Below are 27,151 nucleotides of genomic sequence, written 5' to 3' on the forward strand. Positions count from 1 at the left end.
AGCTAGGGATCATGGGAGTTGTAGGCCAAAACATCTGGAGGGCCGCAGTTTGGGGATGCCTGGTCTACACTGATTAGCAGCAGCTCTCCAGGGTTTCAAGTGAAGGACATCCCAACCCCTCCCTGGAGATACTGAGGTTTAAGCCTGAGACCCTTCTCTGTGCAAACCAAATACTCCACCACTAAGCTGCGGCACTTTCCCAAGGTTCCAGTCCTCATGATTCTGAATGAAGGGTTGAAGTAAACGGGAGCATTAGAGCCTGCCTTATTGGACTATTGGTTCATCTGTTGTCCACACTGACTAGCAGTGTCTTTTGGGGGTTTCAAACAGGAGATAATCCCAGGCCTACCTGGAGGTGTCAGGGATTGAACCCAGGGCCTTCTGCATTTACTGTTGTTGCTGCTGTTTGTAGGGTGAATGGATAACCACCGGGCAATTGTGTATACAGGCCTATGAACTATCTCACACTTCCACAAGGTAAAGGGGAAGGGCAACCAAACACTCCATCCCACAAACTGGATCACCAGGCAGCTGGTGTCAGATCTGGGCCAGTGCTCTGGTGGCGCATTCTTTCCAACTAAAGGAGCCCCAAAATCCTAGGTTCAAAGAATGGTGACATTTCCCCTACCAATACGAGGATTTGGAGGGGAAATGTCGGGGATTGGAAGGGGATTTGTTGACCATGTAATGTGTAAGGATGAGTGACTATGTCAGTTTTGCTTTCTAATCTTTCCATTTTTAAGTTCATTTCTCCACACTTCCATGTCAGTTTGTAATGAGAGAACCCTCATGAAATTTCATCAGCATGTTAGTGGGATATTTAACACACACATTTTTGCATACGATTTCCCCTAAAAATAATGCAATTTTATATGTTATTTTCATCAACACATGCATTTTTGTGGTGACATAATCCCAGTATATGCAATTTTTTGATACATTACTTGGTTGGCAAATTGCATTGCAAATTTTGGAAAAGGATGAATTTCAAATGACTGCTGTGTTTCAGTTTGCATACTGTTTTAGAAAGTGTGAATTACAGTAGATAAATTCATTTTTAAATGCAAACTGAATTTACTTTCTTCCCCACCCCTAGTAATATGCTTGTTGTACAGTACTAATATGTATGTTTATATTAATATATTATTATTTATATTAATAATATATATTATACTATATTATATGTATATTTATAGCATATAAATGCTTTAATCCCCTTTGGTGGCTCACCAACTGACCTTCTCTACACAATCTTGAGGGAATGTAGCACACAGGGCAAAAAGTCCCCCTTTCCTCTAGCATCAGGTCTAAACCAGCCCACTGACATTGGTCAACCCCCAGACACATTACCTCAAGAACATCTTCTGCAAGGTCACTGCCAAAACTGCTTCTTTTCAATAATTCAAAGAGATCTTCACTGGATTTCCGTTTCACATCCAACTGTGGTCCACAAGCAACGGGTTCCTCAACTCCAATTTCCAAGCGCACAGTCTCCTGCTGGTTCCACTGCCACGTCTCCCCAGTCTGTTTTGAGGAACAGCTGCTGCTCTCCTGAAGGAACATTTCCGTTGCAGAAAAAGCACTGGGGAAGTAAGTGGACAGAGCCTTGGAACGTGAACAATTCATTCCTTCTTCGACAACTGTCTCCATGTCCAACATGTCCGGTACTGAGGTACTAATACGTCGGTCTAACGGATGCCTTTTCCTGGTCTCCACTAGTTTAGAAGAGCTTTTCTTAGTCCTTTTGATGCTGAAGTTCTGTAACCTTCTCGTTTTTTGTTTGAATGATCCCCAGACAGAAGACTTCTCCAGTTCCATGATTAAACTGGATTTTCAACACCCAGTCTTAATGCCTTTCCATCGACTCCTAAGGGTGGTGTGAAGAGGGACAGAGCATAAGGAGAAATGAAGTGAGCTGTAGCATTACAGAGACTTGAATCGTAGGTTGGACTGTCTCAGACCTGAACAGATTCTCAGTCAAAACAGGTTGCATTACTAATTCCTCCCAGTGTAGGAACAAAATAATCTCACAGGCAATCAGGAAGGAAATAAAGGAAAGAGAATTTTTAATCCTACATAAATCTATCATGAGGATAAAAATAACCAGAGGGTGAGCTATTTTGATTATTTCCCAGATTTGACATGATGGGAGTTCTCAAAAGCTGTTAAAAAAGAAGAAGATGCTACCAGGCATTGTGCTGTAGGAAAGGCAACTAGACTCTCTTTGGGTGTTTATTGATGAATCACCAAAAAGTATTAACTCCAAGGTGAAAGCCTTATAGTGATTATACACAGCAGTACACAGCCAAGAGCATAGGCTGAAGGTGTTCCACAGGTCTGCATTTGGTCAAAGCCTTGATGTAAGGCCAGCTGTGAAAGGTAGGGTTGCCAGACTCAATAGAGGACAGGACTTCTGTGCCTTTAATTGTCCTGCTCTCTTTTGAGTCTGGAAACCTTAAAGAGAAACCAGCAGACCCTTTGTTTAATTTCCAAGCAATGGGTCTGCTAGTTTCTCTTTAAGGTTTCCAGACTCAAAAGAGAGCAGGGCAATTAAAGGCACAGAAGTCCTGTCCTCTATTGAGTCTGGCAACCCTAGTGAAAGGTCATGTACACTACCACAAGTTCCATGACTGATTTACTGGTGCAGTCCCCAAACTCAGTGCACTGTGCAATTGTGAAGTATTGGAACCCCTTTCTTTCATCCAGCTTGGAGAAAATGACCTGGGTCTAAGGAAAGGCATTGACCTCACATGGAGCATTACAGTGGTACCTCGGTTTATGAACACAATTGGTTCCAGAAGTCTGTTCATAAACTGAAGCGAACTTTCCCATTGAAAGTAATGGAAAGTGGATTAATCCATTCCAGACGGGTCCGTGGAGTACTCAACCCGAAGCGTACTTAACCCGAAGCATGGGTGTAATTGGTTGTGGAAGTCTGTTCATAAACTGAAGTGTTCATAAACTGAAGCGAACTTTCCCATTGAAAGTAATGGAAAGTGAATTAATCTGTTCCAGATGGGTCCGCGGCGTTCGTAAACCAAAAATTCGTAAACCGAGGTGTTCATAAACTGAGGTTCCACTGTAAAGAGGACTTTGAAAGACTCCTAGCCTTGCATCCAAGCATAACCATTGTTTGGTCCCATCAGCTGGAAAGGCGATATCGGCGTGAGATCCCCGACCCGGCAGGCATCAAGAGAGGGGGGAAAAAAAAGAAGGCCAACCGTGCAGTTCCACAAAAGGTGCAACTCCTAAACGGCAACCTTTCACCAGGGGGCCTTCTAACGCAACGCTGGGGTACACCTGTCTGAATTGGACAGTGAATTTTGGTTAAATAACATTGTGGATGGTGTCAAGGGTTGGTTGTAGGTGTGAAGGATTTGGTGGTGTCAGTTTTGGCTCGACCGGTGGTTAGTGGCTGCTGCTGCTCTGCCTGTGAGTACTGGGGAGGACCGCTCCCCCCTGAAGCCCATTCTCCATCTTGGGCCTCCACCACGGCTCATAAGGCTCCGAGGAGGCCTCAGGACATTGCTGCTGCTGCTGCTTAGTCGTTTAATTTTGATGTGTTTGTAACTTTTACTGTTTTTGGTTTTTATTGTTTTATTGTTTTGTTTGTTTTTTGTATATGTTTTAATTTGATTTTAAGGGGAGGGGTCAGGGCTGCCTGGGAGTGGGTCCCAGCCAACAAAATGGCTGGGGCAGGTTCCACAGTGGGGGATGCACTGGGACAACCGATCTCAGTGATCATGGGTAGGAGGAGGAGTTATGCTAAGATCAGACCATGTCATTACCGAGGAGGCAGGCTTAGTCGTCGTTTGAAGACTATCCCTGCCTCCAGGTCTGGTCCTGACCGGATGGCATAGCTGCCAAGTTTTCCCTTTTCTCGCGAGGAAGCCTATTCAGCATAAGGGAATTTCCCTTAAAAAAAGGGATAACTTGGCAGCTATGCCGGATGGATACTGGAATCAGCAAGGGATACCCACACGACCTGAAGGTGCTGCTGTGCAATTGCCAGGTCAATGATTCACAAGACAACTGCCATCCATGACTTGATCGTGGATGGAGGACTTGACCTGGCATGTGTAACAGAGACTTGGGTGGATGAAGCAGATGGGCCTGTTTTAGCTACTGCTTGTCCACCAGGTTTCTCTTACGCACAGCAACCCAGGCCTTGTGGGCGGGGAGGGGGGGTTGCAGTGATTTTTAGGAAGTCATTAGTTTGCACCAGGCGTCCTATTGGGAAGACCCAGTTCTCTGAGTGTATGTTCTGGAAGTTGGGCAATAGGGGCAGTACAGGATTCCTTCTGGTGTACTGACCTCCCCGCTGCACCAAGGATTCCCTGTACGAGCTGCTTCAGGTTGTGGCGGACGTTCTCCTGGAGACACCTAGTTTGGTTGTCGTAGGGGATTTTAATATCCATGCCGACAAGACCTTACAAGGGGCTGCTTGGGACTTCGTGGAAAGCATGGCCTCCATGGGGCTGTCCCTGAATAAGTTGGGTCCAACTCATAGCCGTGGACATACCTTGGACCTGGGGTTTACCTCTATGGATGTTGGTGATCTGACATTAAGTAAAAGCGAAACTAAAGAAGTGCCATGGTCAGATCACTACCTGGTGCAACTGGACTCCTCCGCAACCCTTCCCCTCTGCAGGGAGGTGGGGCCTATTTGGATGGTCCGCCCCCGCCACTTAATGGATCCAAATGGTTTCCAGAGAGTGGTAGGGGATGTTTTTTCCCATGTTGATGGCCTTTCAGCCGATTCCCTGGTGGCCCACTGGAATGTGGAGTTAACCAGGGCTATTGACTGTTTGGCTCCAAAGCGCCCTCTCCGATTGCATGGAGCCCGGACAGCCCCATGGATTTCCACGGATCTGAGGGCAATGAAACAATCGTTGAGACGGCTAGAGCGCCGGTGGTGGAGAACTCATTCTGAATCTGACCGGACACGGGTTAGAGCTCAACGTCAAGTCTACCAAGTGGCGGTAGCGACGGCGAAGAAGACTTTCTTCACCGCCTCTATTGCATCTGCAGAAAACAGCAGCAGGAGACTTTTTCAGGTGGTGCGCAATTTAGTGGAACCACCTGCTCCATCGGGGCCCAGTACGGGCCGCATGATCTCCTGCAACAATTTTGCAAAGTTTTTTGCAGATAAAGTCGCTCAGATTCGGGAAGAGGTAGACTCCACCGTGGGAGCAGGGCTGGGGCGGGAGAGTGCTAGAGCCCCGTCTAGTCCCGTTGCATGGGATCATTTCCAATCTGTTACCTCCGAGGATGTGGACAGGATGCTTGGACGAGTGAAACCAACCACCTGTCTCCTTGATCCTTGCCCATCCTGGCTCATAAAAGCGAGCCGGGAAGGGCTGGGCGATGGGCTTCGTGGGTTGGTGAATGCTTCTCTCCATGAGGGAGCCTTTCCAGACCCGCTGAAAGAGGCGGTTATTAAACCACTTCTTAAAAAACCATCTTTAGATGCGGCCAATATGGCCAACTATCGCCCAGTCTCAAATCTTCCATTCTTGGGCAAGATGAATGAGCGGGTGGTTGCTGAACAACTCCAGGCACGCCTGGAAGAAGCGGACCATTTGGATCCCTTCCAGTCGGGATTCAGGCCTCATCATGGGACTGAAACTGCCTTGGTCGCACTGGTTGATGATCTCCGGTGGGCTAGGGACAAAGGTGAGAGCTCTTTCCTAGTTCTGCTGGATCTCTCAGCGGCTTTTGACACCATCGACCACAACATCCTTCTGGACCGTCTAGAGGGGTTGGGAGCTGGGGGCACTGTCATACAGTGGTTCCGCTCCTTCCTTCTGGGCCGTGTTCAGAAAGTGGTGGTGGGGGATGAGTGTTCGGACCCCTGGGCTCTCACGCCTCAGGGCTCTGTCCTCTCCCCCATGCTTTTTAACATCTACATGCAGCCGCTGGGAGAGCTCATCAGGGGGTTTGGGCTGGGTGTTCATCAGTATGCGGATGATACCCAGCTCTACCTCTCTTTCAAATCAGAACCAGTGAAGGCGGTTGTCACAGGTGCGGTAGCGGCTACTCTAGAGTAACGACTCCTCAAAGCGTTGTCTTTTCATGCTTTTATTTAGTGCTGATTATTTACAGTGCAGAGCAGTGCTATGTACATGTTGTCAGTTAGGGGTAAGAACCTCTGAATGGAGGTTCGTGCGTTTTCTTCCAGCAAAGTAGTCTTGGGATACTGAATCTCCGCCCCCGTCATTTCCTGCGCAATTCCGGGGTCGGCGGGATCGGCCTTCTTCCCTTGCCTCCCACTTCCCTTCCCACACTAGGCATGGGCTCCGCTACCTTGCCTGAGCCTCGGTCACCACTTCCTGAGTCGCCACTGGAGCTATCTCCCTCCCCACTAGTACTTGCGCTGGGCGACGAGCTGGTACTTAAGATGGGAAGGACCTGCCTGTAGCTTCTGTCCCTCACAGCGGTGAAGGTCCTGTGTGAGTGCCTGGAGGCGGTTGGAGGATGGATGGTGGCTAACATATTGAGATTGAATCCTGACAAGACAGAGGTACTGTTTGTGGGGGACAGGAGGCAGGCAGGTGTGGAGGACTCCCTGGTCCTGAATGGGGTAACTGTGCCCCTGAAGGACCAGGTGTGCAGCCTGGGAGTCATTCTGGACTCACAGCTGTCCATGGAGGCACAGGTCAATTCTGTGTCCAGGGCAGCTGTCTATCAGCTCCACCTGGTACGCAGGTTGAGACCCTACCTGCCTGCAGACTGTCTCACCAGAGTGGTGCATGCTCTGGTTATCTCTCGCTTGGACTACTGCAATGCGCTCTACGTGGGGCTACCTTTGAAGGTGACCCAGAAACAACAACTAATCCAGAATGCGGCAGCTAGACTGGTGACTGGGAGTAGCCGCCGAGACCACAAACCACCGGTCCTGAAAGATCTACATTGGCTCCCAGTACGTTTCCGAGCACAGTTCAAAGTGTTGGTGCTGACCTTTAAAGCCCTAAACGGCCTCGGTCCAGTATACCCGAAGGAGCGTCTCCACCCCCATCGTTCTGCCCGGACACTGAGGTCCAGCACCAAGGGCCTTCTGGCGGTTCCCTCTTTGCGAGAAGCCAAATTACAGGGAACTAGGCAGAGGGCCTTCTCGGTAGTAGCACCCGCCCTGTGGAACGCCCTCCCATCAAATGTCAAAGAGAAAAACAACTACCAGACTTTTAGAAGACATCTGAAGGCAGCCCTGCTTAGGGAGGCTTTTAATGTTTAATTGATTATTTTATTTTATTTTTCTGTTGGAAGCCGCCCAGAGTGGCTGGGGAAACCCAGCCAGATGGGCGGGGTATAAATAATAAATTATTATTATTAAATTATTATTATTATTAGGCATTGGGTAAGCCTGTGTATTGGCTAAAGGAGAGGTTGTAGCCTCTACCTGCCCCTCCCTGGTTAATGGTATCCTGTTAAAGGGATCCAGGGGGAGTGGCTTCTGTCTGATGCCTAGGGCCATAGCACTCCTCCAACAGGGACCCCTCAGGGGGTACACCTATTTGAGGTAGGTCATAGGGCTCCCCCTAATGGTGGTTTACACTGAGATGAATTCCCAGCAGACCGGCTGGAGTGATATAATCTGATATAATCTGGCTTCACCCAATGCCTATGCTCACATCTGTAACCAATAAAATGTGTGGCCTATTTGAACCCAGAAAACCATATGTTGTTGTCTTGTCTGGTTATTTACCCTTAAGAGAACTGTGAGGTCATGGGTAGGGTTGCCATATGTCCGGAAATTCCCAGGTATAGACAGAATACTGTAGTCAGAAGCAGTGTCTGAGCGGAAATTGCGTAAAAAAGGTCAACAACTTTTGAAAAATGGCAACCGTCGTCATGGGGTCTTGGCACACAAGTTTCATAATCCCTGATGAAGGCCCATGATGGCTGGGCTGGTGAGGAGCTGTAGCCCAGGAACATTTGGAGGACCACAGTGCCCAATCCCTCGTGCCAAAGAGACATTTAGAGCATCAACAGAAATATATGTCATTATAACCAGCTGCAAAAACTTTAAGGAAGGGAAGGCTAAAACAAAACAAAACACCGTAATCTGATGAGGCGGCACATACGGTAGTTAGCTAGACATTCTCAAACCATGCAATGGGATCTATTAACTCAATGAAAGCTTCTGTGAGCCCAAGCCATCTACAACCAGAGGAGATGTGTCCAGATCAGACAATCATGCAGAAGGAATTTCCAACCCTACCTGGAGTTCCTGGGGGTTGAACCTAGAACCTTTTACACCCAAGACAGATGCTCAACCACTGAGCTATGGTCTGTCCCCAGTTCAGCTGGGCAAAATAGCAATATAGGAAACTATCTAATATCAAGCCAAGCTATCTCTAGCTCAATACTGTATACACTGACCAGTAAGTGGCCTTCTAGATTTTCAGACAGGGGTCTGGAAACATCCGACCACACCTGGAGATGCCAGATTTTGAACATGGGATCTTTTACACGCAAAGTGTGTGCTCTCCCACGGAGACCGGGCCTTACCATGTGAGAAAATGAATGCATTACCTTCCCCCCCCCCCAGAAAGAAAGGAGCCCTCAACTATCAGAAGATGTTAAGTTCGCCACAACAGTTCCATTCCGTCTTCCTAATGATCTTCACACCGTGGCCACAAATGATTTGTGAGGCTTTGCTTTCGCTCTCTAAGTAGTAATTTAAACAGGAAATCCATTTCCTTTTAAGATCCAGTCACTGTGGAAAAACAAGTTACTCTTCTCCTGTTTAGCTAGCCTTCAGCCATGAGCTGGAAGGCGGAGGCATATACCGTATCCTGCAGGGGGGGTAGGATCCTAAGATGCCTTTGTAAGCTTAAGAATTAAAATATTTTAACACTTTCCTCTCTACAAAACAGTTATTTCATGAAAAGGAAAGAAAAAACTACAGTATTTCTTGCCAAATGTGTGCTGCTTTAATATTAGATATGAAATGACATCTAGTTTGGGGGTAAATATATAGCCTGCCAATCTCATCCCGTTTCAGGCAACAACAGATGGACAAAATACGCATATGCCTACTTCAAACCATGTATTGCCAAAGTTTTGGGGGCGAGTCTGGATGATACCTTTCAAACCTGTGATCTTGTGTATGTGAGGTTAGACTCTATGGGAGAAAAGCTACTGAACTAGTCAAATTAGTTTCTTTGTGAGATAATGGCCTGAGCTAGCCTCTTAACTGCTGCCATTTACATTTCCAATGGGGTTTCCCAGTTGCCATAGAAACAAATGACCTTTTCCCCACCCTCACCTCGCTGGATGTCACATCATCCTAGAAGAGAGAGCAATAAGCCAAGTGGGGCTTTGTGTGTGAGAGAGAGATGCTGGAAGCTGGAGACTCAGAGGCCCAACTTGATCTGTATAGGATCCAAAGCTATGGCCCTGAGAATTGAGTGGCAAGGCAAGATATGGTGTGAGCCCCTTCATCCTACACTCAGGTTGCAGATGCCAACAAAGCCATATATCCAAAAGACACTACATTTTCCATTGACCTTCATTCCAGGGAAACTGAACCCCTGGGTAAGCACTAGAATGCCTGGGTTCTCTGGCCACTTGGAAATTAGGGTGTGTGCAATGGTATTTTCAGGGTGCCTGCATTGCATGTATCAGATCTCAGGTTTTCAGAATTTCAGGAACCAAATGTCATATCGAGAAAAACAACTTTCGAGCCATCTGGCCCCAAAATGGCAGCTAGTCATTCCTTTTTGGCAACTGCAAGTCTGGTTTAAGAAGCCATTTGGCAGCTAGTTTATATATCTGAAGGGTGGCGCTGAGGTCTAAACCACTGAGCCTAGGGCTTGCCAATCGGGAGGTTGGAGGTTCGAATCCCTGTGACAGGGTGAGCTCCCATTGTTCGGTCCCAGCTCCTGCCCACCTAGCAGTTCGAAAGCACGTCAAAGTGCAAGTAGATAAATAGGTACCACTCTGGCAGGAAGGTAAACGGCATTTCTGTGTGCTGCTCTGGTTTCGCCAGAAGCAGCTTAGTCATGCTGGCCACATGACCCGGAAAAACTGTCTGTGGACAAACGTCAGCTCTCCCAGCCAGTAAAGTGAGATGAGCGCCGCAACCCCAGAGTCGTTCGCGACTGGACTTACTGTCCAGGGGTCCTTTACCTTTTACCTTTATATATCTGAGTTTCTAACACTGTATGAGTGTTTTTCTTTCTTTCTTTCTTTCCTTCTTTCTTTCTTTTGGTACAGCACTTTCCCTTGGGGAAACCCACGTCTTACTGCTGAATCAGTGCAAACAGCAATCCAAAGAAAACCGATTGCAGTTTGCTCCAATTCAACATTAAACATGGGTTTTCACTGGGAAAGTGCTGGGACAAAACATAATAATTGCTCAGAAATGGAGCTTTAAAGCTTGGACCTGTACCTAGAAATGCAACACAAAAGAAAGTCTGGGTGATCCCAAAGTCACAGAGCACATGCTTTGAACACCAAAAGGTCAGATGCTCAATCCCTGGCATCTCTGTGTGGGTATTAGCTGCTAGAAAGTCACTGCCAGTCAGCACAGACAGTACTGTATCAGGTGGGCCAAAGATCTGATTCTGTATCAGAGAGAAAGGGGTCCAAGGTTGCAAGGGGTTAAAGGCTCATTACTATTTCTGCAGCAGCGTCACAGCAAGGTCGCTGTCTCCAGCATCCTAGAGCAACTCGATCAGCATGGAAGGGGAGCTTTTTAGCCACAGAAAAGATGTCTTCTCACCCTTTGGAGTCAGAATGAATAATCAGTCAGCCACTGTGGATTGGCTCCTAGGGTCACTCTGAAGAGTTATCTGTGTGCTCCAAAGCTAATCACTTAAATACATGAGGGGGGAGAGAAAGACCCAATATGCTTCAGTTTCAAGAGAATAGTGCACAAGTTAGGTTACTTGCAATGGAACTTCAAGGAAAGCACAACTTCTGTCACTCCAAATCACATGTATGTGCACCGAAAATAGATCTATCTGAAAGGCAGCCCATGGAGGGCTGCATCAATTGCCGCAATGCATTTGATTATGATTGTGGAATTATAAGATTATTATAGAATCTCAAAAGTTTGTATTACCTTACCGTGTTTCCCCCTTTTTAAGGCGTAGTCATAAAATAAGCCATAGCAGCATTTCTAAGCATTTGAGAAATATAAACCGTACCCCGAAAATAAGCCATAGTGATAGGCGCTGTGCGGAAGAGATCACTGAGCTCCCCGAGTCAGCAGCAGCAACGCCGGCCGCAGCAGTGTTTGCTGAGTCCTTTCTTGCTTTTGGGACTTGGTTACTGTGCTGGCTTGGGATGGTGTGTGTGCAATTGCTGTTGCTGCTTCGTGTTTTTCAGCTGGATTCTCTGGGTTCTAAGCACTTTCCCCCGTTTGTTTGTGAAGCAGCACTCGGCTGCAGCCCCTGCCTCTCCCGACGGCTGCATGAATGCGAGGCTGGATTTGATCGCTATCTCCTTTTCCATTTCTTTTGTCTTTGAGCACCCGGCCCCGCCCCCTCTCCCCTTCGTGGAATGAAGAACGGAGTTTTAGCAGCATTTCCTCATTATAAAAAAAAGGTCAGGAACTTTTACTTTAACCTCAAAAATGGGATATTTCCTCTCTCTAAAAACAACTCTGACCTGAACACCAATATAACGGGGGTAGATCACCTCCAGTTTATAAATCCGCAAGTAGATCGCAGTCTCCTAGAAGTTGGGCTCTATACTTTGGCTGATTGCAAGCCTTTGCATCTTTAAAAAACAAAAACCATGCGCTTCTCAGTCTTAATTTTCCTTTAATTCATCCCCCTATACCCTCCTCCAACCATTGCCTCCTTCCATTCCTTACCCCCCTCCCTCTCTCCCCACTTCCCTCACTCCTGTGCGATCTCATTTAGTCATATACTTGCTTTTTCTGTTGTGTTGTCTATTTTATATTTAATATTATTACCCTTTATGATGTTATTTTTCCCCTTGCGATAATTATTTATTTTTTATCTTTAACTAACTTTCCTTTCCATATTTTTCCATATATAACTCAACACTTTCCCATTCCTTCTTAACTCTTTGGATAGAGTGCCCCCCCATTATTGTTGTTAATTTTACAATTCCTGGATTTTTTATGGAACCGAACAGCTCGGGTGCTTCAGAATGTGCCTTCTGTTGCTACAGGGCTATGGGGCTTCACTATTTGACCCCCCCCCCAGGTTGGGATTTTTAAAGTAGTTCTGTGGGTCCCAGGGCACAGAATCACCCCCGATCCTTTCCTTTGTCTAAACAGACCTATTCCCCCCTGACTTTGGAAGGCTGTGCTTCAAGGGTGATACCAGGGGTTTTTTAAGACCTGCGCCTCTTAAGGATTGTTACAGTCCATAACTTCCATTGCTTTCTACAGGGTTGGGGGTTTAAAGCACTGCCACCCCCACCCCACCCTGCAGGCGCTCGGAACTGGCAGCGCCAACAACGCGCCCAGCAATGTGCAGAAGAGAGCACCGAGCATCCTGAGCCAGTGGGTCCCAGTTGTACCAGCACTTTTTTTTTAAAAAAAAGACACCCCCTGAAAATAAGCCACTGTGTGTTTTTTTGAGGGAAAAAAGTTATAAGACGGTGTCTTAAAAAAGGGGAAACACGGTAGAAGGACTGTGGCGGTGAGGGAATCTGGCTGTGACTGTCAATTAAAAGACCCTGCTCTTCTGGATTTGCCAATGAGCTCAGTGTTATTATTATTAAGGAAGGGACACAGCTCTGTGGTAGAGCATCTGTTCTGAAATGCAGGTGGTCCCAGCTTCAATATGTGGCATCTCCAGGTATGGCTGAGAGAGATTCCCATCTGAAACCCTGGAGGGGCTGCTGGCAGTAAGTGTGCACAATACTGAGCTAGACAGTCCAGTGTCCTGATAAGGCAGCTTCCTATGTTCCTCAGTTCCTATGTCCCTAAGTCAGCAGGCTGCTACACCGAAAATGTCTGAAAAGCAATGGTATGCCCGTAAAGGGAATCCCACTCTTTGCAACCTGGTTCCTTGTCTGAAGGAATCAGTTGCTCAATTACTTCTGCTTGCAACCCTTCGCTGCACCCATCAACTCTCCCGATTCTGAAAGGCACAACAGCAGGCCGCCACATGCTCAGAGGTGTTTTTAAGCACAATTCAACCTTCTCCTTTTGCCAACGATCAAGATGGGGTGGGGAAATCCTGCTTCCTCTTGCTGATTCTCAATTGTTGTGGCAATTCAAAGCATTTCCAGAGCAAGCAGGCTTATGCAACCAGTCACGTTGCCTGCCAAGGTCTCCAGGACTGGTCTAGCTGAGAAACCCATGGCCCGGAGGCAGAGGGGGCCAGCTTTCTTGGACAAAGGGAGCAGAAATTGAAGCACAATTAAAGGGCAATGGCCTTACTTGGTCAACTAAACTTCGCTTTAACTCATCAGTTAGGGAGTCTAATTCACCAGTTATGAGCAGGAGGAAAGACTGTGGCTCTGTGGTAGAACACATGCTTGCCATGCAGAATGAGGAGAGGCTGCCCAGTCCCTGGGCCATTGCCTAGATACAGTGGTGAAGTGGGTGAGGAAAAACAAGCTGAGTTTGAATCCTGGAAAGATGGAGGCACTGTGGATGAGTAGCTCCCATGTCCAAGAAAGTGGTCACTTGCCTACCCTGGATACGGTTGCACTCCCTCTGAAGCTTCCCAGTTTGGGGGCGCTTCTGGATCCAGTTCTGTCACTGGAGGCTCAACTAACCTCAGGGGCTGGAAATGTCTTTCACCAACTGCGATTGGTTCGACAGATGCAGCCATTCCTGAACCAGGAAAGCCTTGCCACAGTATATACCGGTATAACAAATTGAAGAAAATGTTTAAGATAGCTTTCAACAAAAAACAGAAGCTTTTCTTTTAGGGATAGTAGGTAGTGAGATTCCAAAAGACAAAAAAAAAATTATGTATGCCAGAACTGCACCTAAAATATTCCTGGTTAGGCAAGCCTACCCAGCTTATTAGAAAGTTGAAGGAATTATCATCTGCTTTAGTATTTCAACTTCTGTATGTTTTAAAGTATGGTTGTGGTTTCTTCTCTCCATTTTAGTGTTTTATCTTTTTGTAAACAGTTTTCGGGGTTTTTAACAATCAAGCGGTATATAAATTTTGTGAAATAAATAAATAACTTACTTTAAAAGTGGGCAGCAGCAAGCGGGCCGCGTTCATTAGGATGCTCACACAAACCTGTCCCTCCTACTTTTCACGCAAATGTTCACTTTCATTTCTGCAACTAATTCATGGTGTGTCGTTACGCCTGCACGTTTTTCCCAGTCTCTGTTCGCTCCAAGCCACAATAGTTAAATGTGTCATTTGCAAAGTGTTGTTTGAAGCAAGCCACAGCTGACAGATACACCCGTGCACCGGCAGCGCTGTGCTGTAATTACCGGTAGCTCTAAAAACAAACCAAAACAAGCACAGAGTAGGGAAATCTACATGTGCAGTTTGAACTGTGAAATAGAGGAGTGCACTAGTCTGTAAGGCACTGCCAATCCTCTCAATGTGGCCAGGGGGTCAGGGAGCATTATAACCCCACCAAGCCATGCAATCAAAGCAAAGCAAAACACACCCACAGCCTGATTATTACCTCCAGATGATCAAGAGGCTTAAATCAGGTAGGCTATGAAATTAACTTCCCTGGCCAAAACAAACAACCATTTGTTTAAGGTGGAATTTCCCAGCTTGCCCTTGAAATGCAAACAACATCCCACTTAACATTTAGAGACGTCAATATTGAGTTGCTTTAACTATCTGGCAGCATTCAGAGCACAGATCTTCAGTGGGCGAGTCACTTCCAAGCTAAAGTGTTTCTCCTGCGGCCACCACCACCCACCCGTTTCTATCGGAGTTTTGTTTAAGGTTTGTATTTTCAAAGATAGTGAAAGAAACACATCCCAAGCACAGAGCTCCTTTACTTCCATCTTGAGCTCAGTCAGTAGAGCTTGAGACTCTGAATCTCAGGGTTGTGAGTTCAAGGCCCACGTGGGGTGAAATATACCTGCATTGCAGAGGGTTGGACTACATTATCTATGACTCTATTCCATATGGGGAATTTCAGAGGGTGCAGCTTCTCTCCTCTTTGGAGTAAGCTGAACCTTCCAATATTCTCTCACATCTGCACTGAAGATACAGGAGGCCAGTTATCCTTTGCCACTGGTCATCCTGAAAGGAGAAATAAAAAAAAAGATAAAGGGTTTTTTGTGGGGGGCGGGTTACAGGTTAGGTCTGGGAGGTGGGTCTGGAAGGATAAATTTGTCCATTTCTGTTCTTTCTCATTTTTTCCAATCCTAAATTCAGTTCTTCACATTTCTGCAGCAACTTGTGATTTAAAAAAAAAAATCCTTGAGAAAACATTTGATTATAGCATTTTTAGCCATATTGGTGTTATGTCGTGAGTGTGATTTCAGCTCTTCGTGAAGTCAGCTCAGAATAGTGATTCAGCATACTAGCAAGGAACTGCTAGGAGTCAAGTATAACAGGAACAGTCTTCTTTATTGCAGTAGGAATCTTGACTGAACTGGAGGGAAAGGGTGAGCTCCTTTTATACTCTCAGGAGCAGGGGTTGGGGAAAGGATACATTTAGATTTTGGCAGGAACCTATCAGAGTGAGGATCCAAATTGTGCTAACAAGTTAACCAATAGCAACTGTCACCGCACCCATTTGAATCACCCAAGAGCAGGAAAGGTAGTTACAGGACTAGCAGAGAAACTCATGTACACAAATTAAACCAATACATAACAATTGGGATCGGGCAGGGATTTCACTTGATATACAGTACATCAGGCATCCCCAAACTTCAGCCCTCCAGATGTTTTGGACTACAATTCCCATCTTCCCCGACCACTGGTCCTGTTATCTAGGGATCATGGGAGATGTAGGCCAAAACATCTGGAGGGCCACAGTTTGGGGATGCCTGCAGTACATTGCCTACTAGGTTACCCTGCTGCTGCACACACATACCCCTGAATAAATTGTGGGATTTGTCTTCAAACAATGCACAAATGTGTTTTTTTTTTTATGGGTCTACCTGGAGGCAGTGCTCTTTGGAAGAGAAGGAAACCAAGATCATCAACAAGAAACCATGTTTGCTGATGATGGACTTCCAAACAGACACCCCCACCGATATTTGGACCAGAAGACTATGCATTAATTTTAAGAGCCAGATGTCCAAGCAAACAGTCATGCAATCATGATCTTCAACTTTGGACCCCCAAATGTTGTCGGACTGCAACTTCCATCAGTTCCCTGCTGGTTTAGTCAATGATAAGGGATTACAGGAGTTGTAGCCCCAAAATATCTGGGAACCCATGGCAGAAGAACACTGATATATACATGTGAACAGAGACCCAGTTTCTGCTATACAGGACAATTAATTAGTCCAAATACCGTATTTTTTCATGTATAAGACGAGGTTTTTTTTACTCTAAAATAATGTTTAAAAACATGCCTCGTCTTATACATGGATAGTGAATGGGGTGGACAGGTGGTTGTCTGCAGCTGTGAGCAGGAGCATGTCAATGACAATTGTTGGCTGCTAGAAGGGCTGCTTTGGATTGGCTGCTGCTGCTGCTCTATTTGGGTTGATGATTGGTTTATGCAGCAAACACTGCTGTTGATTGGCTGCCGCTGCCATGATTGGTGGCAGCTGTTTTGGGACGCACACAATTTCTCAGGTGGGTTAGAGATTTTCTGCTGGGGAAAGGTCTGTTGGCAATTTGCTGTCACTGTGTCAAGTGGGCGTTCATCATCAGTGCTGCAGGTGAGCGATTTCCGGCACTCACCCCACCCCACCCCAAAAAGCTGTAAAACTCTGGGCAAACCCGGGCAATCCTACGCAAAAGAAGCTCAACAGCTCTGAGCTATTTGCCCCCTATTTTCTTAAATTTGAGTCCCCCAAAATAGGGGGCGTCTTATAGACAGAAAAGTACAGTAGCTTGGAGCTATAACAAGGGCTGCAATCCTAACCACAGTTACTAAGAGTAAACCCCGCTGGATTCAGTTGGTCTCACTTCTAAGTACATCATCTAAGTGGAATCATCAACCTGTGGATGAAAACAGGTTTAACACTGGGAACTTAATCATTGCAAAATTTTGTGTTGTCCATGTGACATTTCCTTTCTCTCAACCACTCATTCCCACACTTGGGACTAAACATTTCAAATTCCTGTATGCCAAAGAGAGGTCACAGGCGGATCACCTAAACCTACTAGCCACCATGTTTATGTTTTTCTCTTACTTTTTTAAAAAAGTCCATGCTTCTCAGAAAAAGTACTCAACTTACAGGGTAGGAAGGCATCATATCTATCAGAGCGGGTTTGCATAACAGGCCACTGTGTGATGATTGCACAGTGAAACCTGATCTCCCAAATTAGTTTTCTCAAGCAATGCAAATGTCCTCACCGACAAACAACCGCCTACTGTGCCCTGAGGACAGAAGTGGTGCCGCTCTATACTTGGCGCTGTTAAGGAGAATTTCCTCGGAAGAAGATGATTGCACCATAATGGCATAACCTTGCTCAAGCAGGCTTACTTCAGGCAAATCGTGAGTTCTGCCAGCAGTTGAAAGGGAAGAGAGGTAGCTCAGCGGTAGCGCACATGGCTTACAGCCAGAAAGTCCCAGGTTCAATCCCTGGCATCTCCATATAGGGCTGTGAGAGAACCTTACCAGAAACCATGGAGAGCTACTGCCAGTAAAGAGTAGACAATACGCTGCTAGATGGACCAAAGTTCTGATTCAGTAGAAGGCAACTTCATGTGCTCCTGATAATACACTTGCATGCATTGTAGGATGAGCTGGGAGGGGACACATGCACAAATGGTGTACACAATGGTGGTTTAAAACACAGAGAGGTCATTTCAAGTTACATCTGCTGTATATATCAAGGGGGGGTGGGGATTTCACTTCATGTACATTGCCTGTACACACATACCCCAAATTCCTGTTTATGAAACATAGACTCATAGAAGCTGTATTCTAAGTATGTGTTACCATTTGAGCATGGGCAACAACTGTCTCACATGTGCACATTTCAGCTTAACTGCAAATGCAATGTGTCTGAAGTTTTCTATGTGGATTGAAGCTGGTTTGAGGAATCAAACAGCAGGATTTCTCAAGAAACTACAGGATAGATCTGGATTGTGGTGTGAGTCATGTGTACACATATTTGAGCACCAGCAATGGGAGAGCACTAGTGTCAGAGTTAAGGGTAATGTGTACATAGACTGAGTTAGTTTAGAAAAACAGAAGAACCCTCAGTTCTAACACTGCACAATTCCACACCGGCCTGCTATAATTTTGAATGGTTTGACTAAGCTCCCTCCCCATCACATTTATGACATTTAGTATGTCAAACAGGCTAAGGAGATGTTTTCTCCATACAGCCCTGCTCCTCAAACAGAAAAATCCTGTAGGTTCTATAAAAACCACTGAGTTTCTACACTGTAGAGCCCCAAGTCAAACTTGAAGACTTGAATGATGCCATCCTAGAGCAGATCACCAAAAAGGAGAGATATTGTAGTCATGTGAGACTGCAACTACCCAGATATCTGCTGGAACTCAAACTCTGCTAACCATGTTAAGCTCCAACAAAGTCCTCAATTGCCTCATTGACAATTTCATTTCCCAGAAGGTGGAAGAAGCAACAAGGGGATTATCTATCTTGGACCTGGTCCTCACCATCAAGGAGGAACTGACCAATGAAGTGAAAAGTACTGGAAACCTTGGGAGGAAGTGATCAGATCCTCTTCAGATTCATTATACCAGTGTTTCCCAACAGGTGGTCCGCGGACCCCCAGGGGTCCACAAGCTATGCCAGAGGGGTCCGCAACTTGGCGGAGCCAGAATGGAGGGGCGCTGGCCAGCCTGCCCGCCACCCGCCGCCCAGTGCTCCCCACGGCTTTGTACAAGTGAGGATAGCAGGTTTTTGCCCTGCTTCAGGGCGGCAGTGCCCGTTGGCGAGCTTGGCTTTCGCGTGCTTTTTCCTCCCCTCACGAGGCGGAGCAAAGAGAAGCTGAATGAGGCGGAGGCGGAAAGGCTCTTCCCTCCTTTCCGCCTCCGCCTCATTCAGCTTCTCTTTGCTCCGCCTTGTGAGGGGAGAAAAAGCGCACGAAAGCCAAGCTCGCCAACCTGTGCTGCCGCCCTGAAGCAGGGCAAAAATCTGCTGTCATGGCCGGGTCGCTGGGCGCCCGCCTCGCCCGGAGCCGCTTCTTCGGCGGCTTCGTGTGTGGGGCAGCGCTGGGAGCCGCGGCCTCCGCACTGACTGACCGCAAACCCCTCGGGGAGCCCCGTCTCCCACCCACGTCCCTGCAGAGCTCCGTGGCTGCCACCGCGCCTGGACAAAACAGCAAACCCTGAGTGACTGAGCTGATTATCACCCTTCCCCAAGGTCAGATCAAAGGCTCATTTAGCCCAGCATACTGTTTTCTACAGGCCAGCGGCTGAAAATGAAATGTTAACATTTCCTCAAATGCTTACATTTCTCTTCAACACTTAAACTGATTTTTTAAAGATATTTATCTAGACTCCACTTTTAAGTGGGACTCCTGGTGGTCTCCCATTCATATCTATCTATCTTTAGTTAATCCCCCCCCCTTCTATAGCCACTAGAACCCTGTTAGCAATTTCTAAAAAAAAAAAAAAATTGCACAAATTTACAGTGAATTTGCCTTTCATTAATATGGCATTTTAGGTCCTTAGGAGTCCTGCTAGTTACATTTTACAGCAGGTCTGAAAAAACTGTGCACAAGAGAACAAAGTATTGGTTTCTTTTATCGCTCTCTCGCTCTCGCTCTCTCTCTCTCTCTGTCTCTCTGTCTCTCTCTCTCTCTCTGTGTGTGTGTGTGTGTGTGTGTGTGTGTGTGTTTTAAATCTCTCCCCCATTCTCAGCATCCCTGGGTAGGACAGACATCTAACAAAATAACTAAATAAAGCATGCTAATATCCAGCCATTGGTGACCTCTGACCAGTGATGTTGGCAAGCGTCAGAGTTGGGTTGATGAAAAGAACCACCCTCAACAAGTGTTTCATGGTTTTGAATTCAGAATCCCTTTGAATTTTGGCTAGGTGTGCTGAAATGCTTGCGGCGTTCCAACCTGCTTCTGTTCCTCCCCTTTCCCCGAAATGACTGGGAACGGGAATGATGCTCTTTAGGCCTTAAAAGCCTTTAGGCTCAAAGCCTTATGAACAGGGTATTTCCATGGCAAAGGCTCCTTTGTAAGGACCCATATTTTATTATTTTATTTTTATTTTATTCCACTTTTATTTTTTCTAAAAAAGGTCAACAACTCTGGGAAATTGGGGGGGGGGGGCGCCAGAAGGTGATCTCACCTAGGGCGCAAAAAACCCTAGCACCGGCCCTGTCCGCAAGATGCTATTAGAATAAAAAATATATTAAATATATTTCGTATGATAACAGATTTTTTGTTTTGGCCGCTTCCTGCATGAGCAGAGTCTAGCGCAAAACTAGAATTAGATAGAGGCAGTAGTTCTGCTGTATGCCATTAGGTGGCGCTTTACAAACACTACTGTTTTGCAAAGAGGCAGCGCACGCATTCTACTAACGCTCACCTCCCCAAGATGCTTTGCGTGCGTCGGCTTCATTTGTGCGCTACTGCGCAGGTACCCTGTCTTTTTAATTTTAGGATTAGGAATTAATGGGGGTCCTTGTCACAATAGCGGCTCAATGAGGGGTCCTCGAGAAAATTTTGTTGGGAACCCCTGCATTATACAAAGGCAAGAGAAAGCTAAGTGTAGTCAGACATGCACTCAGGACTTTATGACCTATTTCAAAAAGCTTAAGGAACTACTGGGTCAGAAATACTCAAAGAGAAGGGAGTCCAAAATGGATGGCAGTTTTGTAAAGGTGAAATATCAAAGGCACAGAACAGGGAAGAAAAGTAGGAGGCATCTAAAGAAATGAATGTGGCTGCATAAAGAACTTACAGATGAGCCGCCATTTAAGAAGGGCATGCATAAGAAACAGAAGAAAGGGGAAATCACAAAGGAAGAGTATAAATGAATAGCCAATACTTGCAAGGAGAAGGTCAGGTGAACTAAAGCTAAGGAGTTCAGGTTTGCAAGAGAGGTTAAAAACAATAAAAAGATTTATTCAGCTATGTTTGAAGCAAGAGAAAGAACAAGCAAGTAATAGGTTCTCTGCGTGGAGAAGACAGAGAAATGCCATCGGGTGATGGAGAGAAGGCAGAACTGCTCAACAACTATTTTGCAGTGCCCAACCTGGTGATAACAGAATAAATGATGCAAAGAGGGAGCTGTAGCCCAAGATGGGGAAAGAGGCAGTAAGGAAACACCTAGCTACTTTAAATGAATTCAAATCTCCAGGGCCTGATAAGTTGTACCCAAAGGTACTAAAGTAACTTGCAGATGTAATCTCAGAGCCTCTGTCTATAATCTCGGAGAACAGGTAAGGTTCCTGCAGGCTGGAGATGGGCAAATGTTGTCCCCATCTTCAAAAAGGGGAAAAAGAAGACCCAGGAAAGTACCGACCGATGATACCAGGAAATACCAGGAAAGGTCCTATAACAGATAATTTAAAAGTTGGTCTGTAAGCACTTAGAAAAGAATGCTATGATTACTAAGACCCAGCACAAATTTCTCAAAAACCAGTTGTGCCAGATGAATTTCATTTCTTTTTTTCTTTTCTTATTCTTTCTTTTTTCTTTTTCTTTTGATAAAGCTACAAGCTTGATGGATCAGGGGAATGCTGTGGACATAGTTTATCTTGATTTCAGTAAGGAATTTGACAATGTCCCCCATGAAAGTCTTGTGCAGAAGCTGGTAAAATGCGGGCTGGACAAGGTAATGGTTAAATGAAATTGTAGCTGGTTTTCTGACAAAACCCAAAGAGTGCTCATCATAGTTCCTCATCAAACTGCAGAAAAGTGAAAAGTGGCATGCCACAAGGTCCTGTCCTGGTGCCATTGCATCTTTATGAATGACTTGGAAGAAGAAATTAAGGAGGTGCTCATCTAATTTGCAGATGACACCAAGATGGGAAGGTTAGCTAGTGCCACAGAAGACAGAATCAGGATTCAAAATGACCTTAACAGTTTGGAGAACTGAGTCAAAACTAAACTAACAACATGAATTTCAATAGGAACAAATGTAAGGTTCTGCACTTAGGCAGGAATAACCCACTATACAAATATAAAATGAGGGACACCTGGCTTGCCAGCAGTACATGTGAAAAGGATTTGGGGTCTTAGTAGACCGCAAGCTTAACATGAGTCAACAGTGTGATGCAGCAGCAAAAAAAAAGGGGGGGAAGCTAATGTTCTTCTAGGTTGCATCAACAGAAGTATAGTGTCCAGATCAAGGGAAGTAATAGTACCACTCTATTCTGTCTTGGTCAGACCATACCTTGAATGCTGTTCAGTTCTGGGCACCACAATCTAAGAAGGATGTTGACAAGCTGGAATGTGTCCAGAGGAAGGCGACCAAGATGTTCAAGGATCTGAAAACCAAGCCTTATGAGGAACAGTTGAGGGAGTGGATATGTTTAGCCTAGATAAGAGGAGACTGAGAGGAGTCTGGATAAAAGGAGAATCCCAGAAGATGATAGCCATCTTATACTCAATACTCAAGTACACAGGCTAATACTGAGTATCTATGAGGTGCTGAGTGTCAGTTGAATAAGAAAAGCACAAAACTGTACAGCAAGGTGATGGTGGAATGAAATATTGGGGGAAAGAGCTGGGTGGTTCACTGGCTGGCTGAAACCCTGAACAGGAGCACTCTTGGCGGAAGTCAAAGATGCATGGGAAATTTCCATTTCACATCCCACTTTTTCTGCTTTATTTTCCAGCAGGTAGATTACCTTTCACTGTTTTTTACCCAATGAGGGCAAAGACACTGGGTGAATGAAGGAAGCATTAAAAAATTTCCTTTCCTGAATGTACTACAGTAGTTCACTTTTCTTCCAAAGTTCTGCATCACCTTGCAATGGCTGTGCCCATATGCAGCCTTCCATATGCTGTTGGACTTCAACTCCCACCCCCCTTGAGCATTGACCATGCTGGCTGGGGATGATGGGAGCTGGAGTGCAGCAACAGCTGGAGGACCAGAGGTTCCCCATTCCTGTTAGCCCCCTGACCCTTCCACAAAAAGCTTTCTGGGTACAGGTTGGCTTGGGAGGAACAACTCAGGAAGCAACGCCCCCAACACACACATTCATACAGATTCTCAAACAATTCCATGGTCACACTAGAGGCACAGCCTGACCATATAACTGAAATCACATAATATGCCATGTGGGGAGGCTGGTTGGGGAGGAGGCTTAGTTTATCCAGAAGAATAAATTGCTCACAAAAACCTCTGGCTCCAATGACACACCTCTTGCCTCTGCGCTGCAAGCTACTTGGAGCATTAAACAACTGAAACAGAGTGGTCGAAAACACTACTTTTGTCCTTCAGCACAAGTCGTCTTCTGTGATCGTTGAAAGAACCACAGAAACCACACCATGCATATCCCCACCTTAACTCACACATTAAACTCAATGTGAGTCAATGCAAATGAGGTTTCAGCCTGAATGAGGTGTTAGCACCAACTCTTCAGAAAGTTTGATGTCAGCAGGCAAGGGGCCTGGGGGGAGCAAAACCCAAATGGCACAACTACCCAGCAGGGGTTGCCAAGTGTTCAACAGCCTTCAGACAGTAGTTAAACTTGCAGCAAAGGTGGTAAGGTTTTCATGCCCTTCCAGCATTTCATCTTATGGTTTCTGCAGATCACGCTGTTATATAAAAAAAAAAACTTGAGAACATGCTAGGAGGGTGGGTGTTCTTGATTGGCAACCGTACAAAAGATAGTAAAAAGACCTGCCTTTGACCGTTGCCTAACAAAAAAACCATTCAGAAAGTGAAGCATTTTCTGGCACGGAGATAAACTGATGGAGAAAGTTCCACCTGCTGAATTTCTATGTCTTGGGTTACTATTATAAGCACAGGAGTCAAGCTGGTAAATGATGGCAACCCTATTTGTCTACCAGTTTGGGACCAAGATATTGGAAGAGCTGTCTTCGCCTTCATCAACCAGCCCAGCCACCATCTTCACTGTAAAGAGCTCTTGCTTTCGATCTCACTCCCATCAGAGGTGTGGCTGGCTGGGATGTGGCACAGGGCCTTTTCAGTTGCAGCACCCAAGCTGTGAAACTACAGTACTTCCCCAGAGAGGTTCATTCAGCTCCTTTCCTGATAGGGAAACATTTTTGAACAGAGGGCCACATTCTCTTCTGGGCAACCTTCCAGGGCCACATGCCAGGGGTGGGCATAAAAGTGGGCAAAACAACCAAGGTAAATTTTGCTATTGAACAAGAAGCTAGTTTCTACACATACTCACACGCTGCTGCCACACACACACCCCTTATCAAGGCAAGCAAGAGGCATTTAAGATTTCAAGGGCACTGTCCAATCAGGAAGAAATTCTCAGGGTGAGAAGCAAGGCCAATGAGGTGTATGGCCTGGAGAAAGCTCCAGGGCCAGACAGAAAGGAATGGAGGGCCACATCTGATCAGCAGGCCTGAGTTTCTCCATCTCAGCATTAGTGGCTTTTAATTAAAGGCTTTTTTATTCTATTTTGCCAAATCTTTGATTAGATTAGATATGATCTTTGTTTTATCTGACTCAGTTTGTTTTAAAGATCTGTTCTTTCATTGTTCACTTATTTTTAAGTTATCCTTGTGAGTCTCCACTTGTGAGTCTTTTTTAATTAAATTAAACAAACTGTTCTAAGCCTAAATGCAATTCTGGACCGTCTAATAGATGAGTCCTCTCAGAAAACGGCAGAGGCTGTGATCCCAGAAATTAGCCTCCAGCTTTCTGCTTACGTGTTCCTGCACCAATAAATCCATCAGCACAGCCAGCGGGTTGTTTAAAGAGGGGGAAAGCTAGAGGAAGCTTCTCCATGTCACAGCTATTTCTGGTGCACCAACTTAAAGAGCGGGGGGGAGTCCTTGAGATGTACAGTTCTCTCCAGCAGAAAAAAAAAACAGGCCACAGGTTTTGGAGAGGCTGCTCCCCACCCACCACCAAGCCAGTGCTCAAATTATAGAGGGGGGTAGGCTTCCACCCTCATCTCTTAACTATTGTGGCGATGTGATGAGTCACATGTGTATTCTCACAAGGATCTGCAATTTTGACTAAGGTTCTGGGGACTCAGGATGGGGTTTGGTGGTCTAATTTTCTTGTTCTCTTCCCTGTATTGATTAGACCATGGCAGTCAGCAGTTATGTAGATCGGTAGAGTTACCATCGGACCAGAACAGCCTGGCACAATCTTTGACAGACATGATTAAAACAGATCTACAGAAATCGGCACACAGTCAAAACATAATGGAGATAAGCATTTATCTGCTTATTGAGCTGTACTTTAATAAATGGTGGCGGGGAGGGGAGCGGGGAGTCTGGTTCAAAAGTTTACTCAGTTCTTGGACTGCCAACTCTACCATTGGGCAGGTGATTTTGGGCATCACAAAATGACAGCAATTTGGTAATTGTTTATTTGTTATTTGTACTGAGGGAGGCACTTTTGGTATTTGACAGGCCTTAAGTATTTTGTACCTTGATGTGGGGGGGCATTTCCTGTACCCCCTAACCTGGATGTAAATGCCAAAGAACTCTCTATGTTTAAGTAGACTGCGTGTTCATTCCCTCTCTCTCTCAATGTATCTCATTTGCTTAGAAAAGCCTTCCCCCCCCTCCAGATGTCTTTGGACTTGACCACCATCACCCCTGAAAACAGGCCATGATAGTTGGGGCTGGAGTTGTGGTCTAGCCACATCTAGAGGGCACCAGGCTTAGAGGAGGCGAGACCATTTCCCCAGCAATCCTAACAGTCCAATCCAAAATCATGCCTACTCAGAAGTAAAGCCCAACCAGTTTCAGGTGAGTGGGGTAAGGAGGATGGCAGCCCAACTAAGTCCGGCTGTAGGGATGCAACAGTAGACTGACTTAGAATCATACAACTGCAAGGCTGGAAAGGACCACGAGGGCCATTTAGTCCAACCCCTGCAATGCAGGAATCTTTGCCCAACCTGGGGCTCGAACCCACAACCCTGAGATAAAGAATCTACCTCCAAGGAAGATGAGATTTTGGCAGCGTGGTGAGTGACTACCGGTAGCATATAAGGAGCGTTCTTCTTTCTCCTCACGGTCAACCTCCTCAACAAGTTGAAAAGGGGCAGCAGGAAAGGTGAGCGCATCCGCCTGTGTCCCACAACATCTCGACGGCCACATGCGCCTCTTCGCTGCTCCAGAGGCGCCCATTCTCTACTTTCCCAAGCGCCCAAACTGCGGACGGCGACCTCCAATTCCAAGCTCCCTTCCACCCACCCCGCTTTAAAAGGTTCTTCCCTTCCAGCGGGGGGAACTGCACCATCCACCAACCCCTCCGGTACCTGCCTCTCCGTCCCTGAAAACGCAGACTCCTGACGCGCGGCGCGCCTCTCCAACCTTACCTGCTGTCCAGCGCGCGGCTCCTCCGAGGGGAAAATCGCCTTCGCCTACGCAGCTGCTTCCTCCTCCGGCTGCTGCACCCTCCCTCCAGCGGTTCGCCGCCGCCGCCGCCTCTGACACTCCAGGGGAGGAGCCGGGCCGAGACGGCTCTACCAGCGCCGGAGCGCAGCCCCAAGTAGGGGAACGGGAAGAAGAGGACGCAATCGGGAGTCTCCTCCTGTCCCCGACTCTCTCTCTCACACACACCTTCCTTCCCTCCGTGGATTGGGAGAGATGGGCGTCCGTCCTGAAAAAGTTGCGCCTTGCCGGGAAATTAGTTGGCAATAAATGAGTTACACGTGAAGGCTTTTTAAAGGTGGGCGGAGAAACTCTTACGCAACTGGATTTGGGCTTGGAATCCCGACCCACCCTGGATTTGGGCTTGGAATCCCGACCCACTACCCCTGTTTAACCACGCCCCTTCTTGGCCCCGCCCTTTCTTTCTTTAAATAAACCATAAGTTAAGGGAACGCGAGCATGTGCAGAGTGCTGGTCTCTCTTCTTTTTTCCCCTATCCCACGCTGCAACTGCAGCCTGGCCCTAGGCCAGGGGCAGCCAACACTGTGCCCTCCCATTTGTTTACTGGATCCTCTTTGTGAATCACGTCCCAAAAAATTTCACATTAAAAGCATCAGCAATA

The 27,151-nt window shown here is 46.4% G+C and overlaps 1 protein-coding gene across 5 annotated transcripts in view; it reads right to left on the reverse strand.

Annotated features, from left to right (window-relative positions):
- MCTP2 (multiple C2 and transmembrane domain containing 2) overlaps positions 1-26,704 on the reverse strand; it is a 124,625-nt gene extending 97,921 nt beyond the window's left edge. For 3 of the 5 annotated variants that reach the window (XM_088656588.1, XM_035130470.3, XM_088656589.1), the window contains exons 1-2: positions 26,475-26,704; positions 1,351-1,867 (exon numbers count right to left, since the gene is read on the reverse strand). In XM_088656588.1, the coding sequence (XP_088512714.1) occupies positions 1,351-1,818 (468 nt within the window). In that variant the 5' untranslated portion in view covers positions 1,819-1,867; positions 26,475-26,704. Of the gene's footprint in view, positions 1-1,350; positions 1,868-14,138; positions 14,401-26,474 lie in introns of all 5 variants that reach the window. The other 2 variants (XM_088656587.1, XM_088656590.1) reach the window with 2 other exon arrangements.
- Positions 26,705-27,151: the final 447 nt, after the last annotated feature.

The sequence above is a fragment of the Zootoca vivipara genome, chromosome 13 (genome assembly GCF_965207765.1).
Source record: "Zootoca vivipara chromosome 13, rZooViv2.hap1.1, whole genome shotgun sequence".
NCBI classification, from domain to species: domain Eukaryota; kingdom Metazoa; phylum Chordata; class Lepidosauria; order Squamata; family Lacertidae; genus Zootoca; species Zootoca vivipara.